The sequence below is a fragment of the Malaclemys terrapin genome, chromosome 12 (assembly GCF_027887155.1).
Source record: "Malaclemys terrapin pileata isolate rMalTer1 chromosome 12, rMalTer1.hap1, whole genome shotgun sequence".
In the NCBI taxonomy this organism is placed as follows: Eukaryota; Metazoa; Chordata; order Testudines; family Emydidae; genus Malaclemys; species Malaclemys terrapin.
The window spans coordinates 49,258,363-49,268,223 of record NC_071516.1 but is presented as its reverse complement, the minus strand read 5'-3'; the positions used below and the strand labels follow the sequence as shown (position 1 = coordinate 49,268,223).

At 58.0% G+C, this 9,861-nt stretch overlaps 2 gene segments (V, D, J or C); both read right to left on the bottom strand.

The window, feature by feature from the left end:
* Positions 1–3,800: 3,800 nt before the first annotated feature.
* LOC128846275 (immunoglobulin heavy variable 4-61-like) lies at positions 3,801–4,437 on the bottom strand. The segment is given in 2 exon segments: positions 3,801–4,258; positions 4,362–4,437. Coding segments are annotated over 2 exon segments (516 nt in total).
* A 2,956-nt stretch (positions 4,438–7,393) lies between these two features.
* On the bottom strand, positions 7,394–8,039 carry LOC128846274 (immunoglobulin heavy variable 4-61-like). The segment is given in 2 exon segments: positions 7,394–7,851; positions 7,945–8,039. Coding segments are annotated over 2 exon segments (516 nt in total).
* Positions 8,040–9,861: the final 1,822 nt, after the last annotated feature.

The window sequence follows — 9,861 nt, the reverse complement described above, 5'->3', positions numbered from 1 at the left end:
ACTGACTCAACCCGGTCTTCTCCCCTTCCCCTCCCCAGCCAAACCCGAACCCCCACTGACCGAACCCGGTCTGCTTCCCTTCCCCACCTAACCCGATACCCCACTGACTCAACCCGGTCTGCTCCCCTTCCCCTCCCCAGCCAAACCCGAACCCTCACTGACCGAACCCCGTCTGCTCCCATTTCCTATGAAACCCAATTCCCTCTCTGATCGAACCCAGTCTGCTTCCCTTCCACAGAGAGTTCCCGGTGGGGGTTGGAGGCCGGCAGGGAAACGTCCAGTCAAAAATGAGCAATTCGGATTTTGTGGGGAGAGACACCAGAATCAGGGAATTTCCCCTGGGCTTCCCTGCGCGGCGCTGAGTGGGAGGGGTCTGGGCATGGAGAGACGCTGCAGGGTCTGGGCTTTGTCAGCACAGGGGCTGCGATGCCTGGGACATGGGGGAGAGTCTGGACCAAGCCCTGGAGAGAAATGCAGCAGCTGATGGTCAGGTGCTTTCCATATAGAAAAGCCGTGTGTGTGGTAGAGAGAGGCAGACTGCTGCCCCCTACTGGAGGGAAGGAGACATGGGGTGTGTGTGTTGGGTGGTTGTGCTGGGAAAAGAACTTTTTGGTGCACACAAACATGCAGAGACACTCACAGGCAAACAGATCGACACCGCAACCGGTCCCTGTCTGCGCCTAACTCTGTACATCCATGGATGTTCCTAGAGCCACTGAAATACAAACCACTCACTGTGTTCTGGCAGTACCTGGACACGATTCCTGGGGCAGCTACAGGTCAATCGGGTGAGAGAAACTGGGCAGCTCTGGGGGCAGTTTGGATAATATCTCTGGGGATGTTTGTCCTGTTCTAGCCACTGTGTGTTTGTGGGAAGTGTGTGTGTGTGTGTGTGTGTCTTAAATTATCCTTGTCACTCTGCCCTCATTAGGCTGTTTAGACACCGCTTCCCTATTTTGTACCAGTCCCACTTCGCTCTGTGTCACTGTGTGTGTCTCTGGCACAGTAATAGGTGGCGGTGTCTGCAGCTGTCAGCGAGCCGAGCTGCAGGGAGACCTGGTTCTTGGCGGTGTCTGCAGAGATGGTGACTCGGTTTGGAGAGACGGGTCGTAGCCTGTCTCCCCGCTATAATATGCAGATACAAATCCCATCCACTCCAGCCCTTTCCCAGGGGCCTGCCGGATCCAGCTCCAACAGCAACTGCTAGCGATGGAGTAACCCGAGACAGCGCAGGTCAGGGTGAGGGTCTCTCCGGGCTTCACCGCCCCCGGGCCGGCCTAGGAATTAATTAATCACTGAATAAATCTGTGGATTTGTCCCTGATTCCCCCACTCCCACGTGTACATTACAAGAGAGGGCGGAAAACAGGGAAAGGAAAAGCAACAGCGATTTCATTCTCGGTTTCATGCAATGAGGGGAACTCCCCTTCGGGCAGGACCGGGCAGTTCAGTGTCTGGGGAGAGACTGAGGCTCCTAGAACCAGGGGTCTCTATTTAAACAGGAACCCCCAGGACAGGGATTTTCGTGCGGGTTCCCTAGGATGGATATGAGAGATAAGGGGGGTGAGCGCTCAGTACATGGCAATGTCCCCGTGGGGACAGGTGTCCCCTTTACACCCCAGAGAGACCCTGCGCTCAGTTCAGCACACACGTAATGGTAGGAGGTGGCTGTGAGGACGGAAAGGAGGGTCCAGAGAATAGGGTCTTGGAGTGGGACTGAAGAGAACTCCCTGGGCTGAAGATTGGCATGTGGGTGTCAGCCAGGGAGTATAAACTCCCAGGGAGGGCTCTGTCCAGGCAGTGCTGGGAGGGAGAGTCAGACACCCCCTTTATGTCTTTTTAGCGAGTGACCCACTGAAGTCAATGGGTGACTCGCCAATGCAGAAGTGGCTATTGTCAAATGGGCTGGTCAAATAAAGCGGATACAAACTGTGCCCAAGAAAGGCCAAGGCAGACGAGATGCTCCTAGGAATGTGCGATTGGAAGAAGACGGAGCTGCAGGGGAAGTAGCAGAACCCGACATACCCCCTCAATGAATGGGAAGGGGACGGGGCAGCCCTGGACTTGGTCAGAACAAGGGCTGTGACACTAGGAGATGGGCCGCTTACTGTGTTAGGGGGCTGAGTACAGCAGAGCAGGCACTCTCAGAGCCAGCCAGAGAGGCGGTGAGTTGGGGGGGGGGAGGTGTTACTATAGAAATGTGTCTTGTTAATCACCTCTTCTGCAGGGAAACCTTTGTACAGAGCCCCCGCCCCAAGCTGCCTTTGTTGCCTGGTGTAACGCTGTATTTCCTGGTGTGTCCCCGTGTCTCTGCTTAGAACCATTTGGATGCAAGCAGAGAATTGTATTTCCCAGCTAAGTTTCGCTCGAGCCCTCGAAGGTGAATTGCGCGTGGAGAACCGGGCAGCTGCTGGATGCATTTCGAAGAGAGCTGGGGCTGTGCGTGTTTTTCCTACTCAGCTCGCTGTGTGTGTGTCTCTGTCCGGGCTCAGCGATCCCTGCTAAACTCGCCTCGCCAGGCTGCGTGGAAGCCGCCCTGGTTTTTGTAGCAGTCTCTGCCACTGTGTGTCTCTGTCTGAGAACTCACTTTAATGGAAAGGGAGGGACTGGGGCAGGAAGAGGAGATGCAACTCCTGGGCTTTGCCTGAACAGAGGCTGTCATGGCAGCAACGCCGGAATGAGACATCCCCCAAGGAACTACCGAGCACGGCAGTTGGAAGTGAAGTTGGTACTGACGTGACTGGTGCTTTTACATAGCCTGTGGTAAAACTACCCAAGTATCTAGATGAGCTGATGTACCCCCGGAAGATCTCTGAGTACCCCCAGGGTACACATACCTCTGGTTGGGAACCACTGCCCTAGTGCCTGGCATGAGTCCTGGTCCCCGTGTATCTGTGCACGGGGCAGGGTTCAGGACTTTACTCGCTTCCCTTCCTTTAAATCTATGGAGGGAGGAGGTGGCTGTGAGGGGAGGAAGGAGGGTCCGGGGACAGGGGAGGGCACTAGAATGGTGTCCCGGAGTCCCCGGGCGACGCTCTGGAACTACTTCATACAAAGCCAGGCAGGACTCGGGGGGAGCCTCCTCTCTCGGAGCAGACTGCCTCCAGGGCCAGACACTCACACGGTTTCACCTTCCTGGGGCTGACCCCGGAGCATCCAGCATCCCCTGCCCCACCGTGCACTTCCCGCAGCGAGTCCGCCCGGGCGGGGTCCTGGGGGGGCCAGAGGGCCCTGCCCCCCGACTCCGCAGTCAGACGTGACTCTTAGCAAGCCGGTAAAACAGAAGGATTATTAGACAACAGGAACATGGTCTAAAACAGAGCTTGTCGCTAGAGAGACCAGGACCCCTCCATCAGGTCCATCTTGGAGAGCACCTCTGGCCCTCCCCCCACTTCCCCAGCCAGCTCCAAAGTGAAACTCCCTCCAGCCTTCTCACCCAGCCTCCCCCCGGCTCCTCCCCCAGCCTTTGTCCAGTTTCTCGGGCAGAGGTGTCACCTGGCCTCCAGCCCCCCTCCTGGGTTCGCATGTTACATGCTCAGGTATCTTCCCTCAAGGAAAATCTCCCATCCCCAATGCAGACTGTCCCCGCAAAACTCCCCTGCAACCTTCCCAGGTCAATACTCCCCACTCCCTGCTGCGACACAGGCCCCCACCCAGTATTCAGAGAAAACAGGAAGAACATTCCCACTTCGGAGAACGCGCTGGGACCGGGATCTGAATGTTGGTTGTTGGTGAGGTTGACATGATTCCTGAGGCAGCTCCAAGGTAACTGGAGTAACTAGGTGGCTGCTGGAGGCTTGTTTAGAAGTATCTGTTTGTCGTATTCTCTCCACTGCATGTTTCTGTCTCCGGGGGACTCCACTGTACCGGCAACTCCGGCCTCACTAGGCTGTTAGGAAACCGCTTCCCCTTTTTGTGCCAGTCCCTGCTCTGCTCTGTGCCACTGTGCCTGGCGCAGTAATAGGTGGCGGTGTCTGCAGCTGTCAGCGAGCGGAGCTGCAGGGAGACCTGGTTCTTGGCGGTGTCTGCAGAGACGGTGGATCGGCTTTGGAGGGATGGGGCGTAGTTTGTGGCGCCGCCATGTGGATAAATCCCTACAACCCACTCCAGCCTTCCTCCAAGAGGCTGCCGGAACCAGTCCCAGCCGTAGCTGCTGTCAGTGATGGATACACCCAAGACAGCGCAGGTCAGGGTGAGGATCTCTCCGGGTTTCACTGCTCCCGGGCCCGACTGGACCAGCTGCACCTGGGAGAGGACACCTGGGGAAAGGGAAAGAAAGTGAGCACAGAATTAGCCATTGAACGCATCTATGGAGCTGCCTGTAATCCCCGCCCACACACACACAGACCACTCCCCACTCACAGGTGAGGGTGGAGAACAGGGACAGGAAAAGCAACAGAGATTTCATTCTGGTTTTCATGCAATGAGGGAAACTCCCCAGTGGGCAGGACTGGGCAGTTCGTGTCTGTGGAGAGACTGGGGCTCCTAGAACCAGGGGTTGGTATTTAACAGGAACCCCCGGGCAGGGATTTGCATGCGGGTTCAGACAGAGGGTATAAATTAAAAGGGAGATCTTTAGCTAGGCAGCGCTAGCTCCTGGATGAGGGAGTCACACAGACCCTTCGTGTCTTGGGGTGTAACTCAAAGCACGTGGAGGGCCACAGGAGTCTTTCATAGGGAATCAATGGGCTTTGCATCGGGCACCCAACTGGGGTTTGCGGGACCTTCCAGCAGGGCTGCTGCAGAAAGCCCTGGGCATGCGGAGAAATATGAACAGCAGAGAGGAGAGGCCCAGCCGAGTGAGACTGTCCTGGGAGTGCCGGGTGGGGAAGGCACCACAGCTGTGGGGAGAGAAAGGCCGGGCTGAGGCACCAGAGAGTGAGAAACAGCTCCAGTGAACTGGGCCTGGCGAGAAGACGCAGCTCCTGGGCTTTGTCAGAACAAAGGCTGTGATGACAGGGGCACCGGGCAGCGTCTCAACCACAGGCAGGGCACAAAACTCAGCCTCTGACTGGAGGGTGGTTGGAAGGAGAAGAGGTAGACGTTAGAGATCAAGGGAATATAGTATTTGGGCCTGTTTGTTAACCTGAGATAGAACTTTGGGTTTTGTTGGCCCATTTCACTTTTGATATTCGTACATCCTTACGGTGGGGACAAAGACCAAAGGCATTGTGTGTTGGGTCTGCCCACGGCCAGGTGGGGTTTCTTGCACAGCGAGAAAAGATAAGGAATAGAGTTAGTGTTGCTGGGTATGGTGGGAGTTTAATATCCGAGCGTACACGGAAGGCTGCCCGACTTCTCTCCCAAGCCGAGGTCGAGCAACCAGTTGGGAGGGGCGAGGGGGTGGGGGGCAGGTGTCATGGAGTCCCCGGGCGATGCTCTGGAACTGCTCCCTATGACGCCAGTCAGGACTCTGGGGAAATCTCCTCTCTCGGAGCAGACTGTCTTCAGGGCAAGAAGCTCACACGGCTTCCACCCTCCTGGGTCTGACCTTGCAGCATTCAGCATATGCCCCTCCGTGCGCAGGGCCGGCTCCAGGCACCAGGCACCCAAGCACATGCTTGGGGCGGCACCTGGTAAGGGGTGGCAGGGGGAGCGCAGCGCGGCATTCCGCGGGGGGGGGCGCTCGGCGGGGGGGGGCGGCGTGGGCGGGCGGCACTCTGGGGGGGGGGGTTCCGGCAGCGCTCGGCGGGGGGCGGGGGTGGGCTCTGGCGGCGCGGCACTCAGCAGGTGGGGGGGGCAGCGCGGGGCTCGGCGCTCGGGGGGGTTCCGGTGGCGCTTAGCACGGGGGGCGGGCTCCGGCACTTGGTGGGGGGGGGGCGGCGCGGGCGCGGCACTGGAGGGGGGTTCCGGCGGCGCTCGGCAGGGGGCGGGGGCGGGCTCCAGCGGTGCAGTGCTCGGCGAGGGGGGCAGCGCGGGGCTCGGCGCTCGGGGGGGGTTCCGGTGGCGCTTGGCGCGGGGGGGGGGCAGGCGCTTGGCGCGCGGGGCTTGGCGCGGGGGTGGCGCTCTGCAGGGGATTCCGGCGGCGCTCGGCGAGGGGGCGGTGCGGCGCTCGGCAGGGGGGCTCAGGGGCGGCGCTTTTTTTTGCTGCTTGGGGCAGCAAAAAAGCTAGAGCCGGCCCTGTCCGTGCGCTTCCCACAGCGAGTCCGCCCAGGCGGGGCCCTGGGGAAGCCAGAGGGTCCTGCACCCCAACTTCGCAGTCAGACGTGACTCTCAGCCAGCCATTAAAACAGAGGTTTATTAGATGACAGGAACATGGTCAAAAACAGAGCTTGTAGGTACAGAGAACAGGACCCCTCAGCCGGGTCCATTTTGGGGGGCAGTGAACCAGACAACCACGTCTGCACTCACTCCATGTCCCCAGCCAGCCCCAAACTGACTCCCCCTCCAGCCCCTCCTCCTCTGGGCTTTGTCTCTTTCCCGGGTCAGGAGGTCATCTGATCTCTTTGTTCTCCAACACCTTCAGTTGGCATCTTTGCAGAGGAGGCGCCCAGGCCATTAGTTGCCTGGAGACAGAGTGCCGGCCATTCTCTGTGCAGACAGTATCACAAGGGCCTTCTTGGGCTCTGCAACAATTATACACCTGATCCCCCTCAGATACCTATGAAATGCATAGGGGAAACTGAGGCACACACACAGTATTCAGAGAAAACATTAAGAACATCCCCACTTCATCACAGCAGGTACAAGAAACACTAAAAGCAAAAGAAACAGTGACCCTGGTGAAAACACAACCTCACTCCCTACCCATCCCATGGGGTACAAAAGAGGTGGTGCGAAAGCCCCCAGACTCAGGACCCTCCAGAAGGAACATGACCATACATTGTAAGGGGTGGGAGCAGGGGTGTGCACTACAGGTAGAAATAAGCCTGCTAAGAAAGCGGAGGGGGACAGGGAACAGCTCTGCTGGGGTTCAGAGCTATGGATTTTGCTTGCTTGGTAACCCAAGAAACATGGCATTGCCTGCACTATGGACTCTGGCCTTCTCCCTTCCGTCTGGTGAAGGGAAGCCCTGACACTAGGGGTGTGTGTGTGTGATGCTGCCCCCTACTGGAAGACTTGAAAGTTGCTTGGTCCTGTTTGGATGTGTGGTGGTCTTGTCCTGTGCTGAAGACAAAGAGCTATCTTACAAACCACAAACCAAGCACACTGACTCACATGGCCCCAGGCAAACAGTCCCCCCAGGCACTGACACTAGGTCCCGAGTGACTTTGTTTCACTCTGTATTTCCACAACATTTTCCCTGCCTGTTCCTATGAGCAGTTCAATGTAAACAAATCGCTGTGTTTGGTTGGTGAGTTTGATGTGAGTCCTGTGGCAGCTCCAAGGTAAATCATGTGCAGAGGGACTGGGTGGCTTCTGGGGGCATTTTCAGAAATAGATGTTTGTATGTTTCACAGTCTCTCTACCTCATGTCTCTCTACCTCTCTCTCTCTCTGAGGGCTCAATGGTCCCTGTAACTCTGGCCTCACTCGGCTGCTTAGAAACCGCTTCCCCTTTTTGTACCAGTCCCTGCTTTGCTCTGTGTCACTGTGGGGCTCTCTGGCGCAGTAATACGTGGCGGTGTCTGCAGCTGTCAGGGAGCGGAGCTGCAGGGAGACCTGGTTCTTGGAGGTATCTCCAGAGATGGTGGCTCGGCCTTGGAGAGACGAGGCGTAACCTGTAACCCCGTTATATGGGTACACATACCCCATCCACTCCATCCCCTTTCTGGGGGGCTGCCGGTTCCAGTGCCAAACGGAATTCTGAGCAGAGATGGAGACCCCGGAGACAGCACAGGTCAGGGTGAGGGTCTCTCCGGGCTTCACCGCCCCCGGGCCGGACTGGACCAGCTGCACCTGGGAGAGGACGCCTGGGGTAAGCAAAGCAGAGCAAAGAGAGAATTAGCAGCCGAACAAATCTACAGATCTGTCCCTAATTCCCCCGCTGTCCCATAGACACTCACCGGGGAGGGCAGAGAGCAGGGAAAGGAAAAGCAACAGAGATTTCATTCTACTTTTCATGCAATGAGGGATATTCCCCAGCAGGCAAGACCGGGCAGTTCAGTGTCTGGGGAGAGACTGAGACTCCTAGAACCAGGGGTTTGTGTTTATACAGGAACCCCCCGGGGCAGGGATTTGCATGCGGGTTCCCAGGGCGGGTATTAGAGATGCCAGGGAGTGTGTGAACGCTCAGTATATGGCGATGTCCCCTAAGGGACAAGTGTCCCCTTTACACCCCAGAGAGACCGTGCGCTCAGCTCAGCACGTGTAATGGCAGGAGATGGCTGGGAGGGGAGGGAGGAGGGTCCAGGGGACAGGGCCGTGGGCTGGGACCCAGGAGAACTCATGGGACAGAGATTTATCTGCTGGTTTCGCAGAATGCGGCGAACTAGCAGGGAGACCCCTAGCCAGGCAGGGCTGTCTGGTGGGTGACAGAGTCACATGCCCCTTCATGTCTTAGGGTGTGACGCAAAGCCCAGTGAAACCACGGGCCTTCCCTCCACTGGAGCAGGGGCTGCTACCGAATGTGCTGGGCAACTAAAATAAAAAACAGAATCCAGGTACAGCCAGTGTCAGCACGAAAGAGACTCCTGGGAACGTGGGACGGGGAAGCAGCCGTAGCTGCAGGGAGGGAAAGGCTGGTTTTAGGCACCAGCGAGTGGCACAGCCTTGGTGAAAGGGGAGGGAACAGGGCGTGGAGAGAAGAGGCAACTTCTGGACCTTGTGAGAACCAGGCCAGTGAGGGCCGGGCCACAGGAGTGAGATGGACCCTGGGGAAATGTAGCCCCTCTTTGTAAAGAATAGAGGGGTGGGTGATTCCTGCCTCGTAGCAGAGAGAAGGAGACGTGGTGCGTGTGTGTGTGTGTGTGCGTGTGTCTGTCCTGTCCCAGCTGCAGGGAATGAGTCCTGATCTGTGTTTGTCTTAGCAGGGCACAGGGAGAAGACTGTTCCCTCCCTCCTCTCCAACTCCTGGGAACATCTGAGGGGGGAGGATCGCAGCTGCACAGGGAGGGAGAGGCTGGTTTCAGGCACCAGACACTGAGAAACAGCTTTATCGAAAGGGGCGGAACTGGGCATGGAGAGAAGATGCCTCTTCTGGCGTGTCTCAGCCTGAGAGCTGGGGCTGCAGCAGCCCTGAAGGGAGACACACAATAGTGGGGGATGGAACAGTTTAGTTTGTAGGTGTCAGTCCATCTCGAGTGAGACGTGGCCAGTGTGTGTGTGTCGCTCTTGTTCCCTACAATGCGAATGGGAAATTCCAGCACCAGAGAGGCCTGAATATCCGTGTAGAATGAGCGGCTCCCTGGTCCCGCGCCCGCAACGCCACGCGCCGACTGGGGAAGCGACTGGGCTGCCGCTGGGAGTGGAGCGAGGAACGGCAGGAGCTAGGAGTCCTGGTGCCACGGATTGGGACGGACGGCAACACCATCATCACCCCCGGAGCCAGAGGCGTGCTGGAGAGGTCTCTGAAGGCCGCCGTCCACGCGCTCTACGTGGATACCCTGAAGAAGAAGGCGGACCAGGGTAAGGCCTTCGAGGTGACCAGCAAGTGGGACTCCAGCAACCACTTTCTCCCCGCGGACAGCTTCACCCGATTCGCCGACTGGTGGTTCATACACCGCGCCCGACTGAATTGCGTCCCTCTCAATGGAGCCGTCTGCCACGGGAACCGGGACAAGCGTTGCAGGAAATGCGGGTACGTCATGGAGACCTTGCCTCACGTAATGTGCAGCTGCAAGCCCCACGCCAGAGCCTGGCAGCTGCGCCACAATGCTGTCCAGGATCGCCTAGTGAAGGCCATCGCCCCGCACCTGGGAGAGATCGCCGTCAACCGCGCCGTCCCCGGCACCGACAGCCCGCTGCGCCCGGACATCGTCATC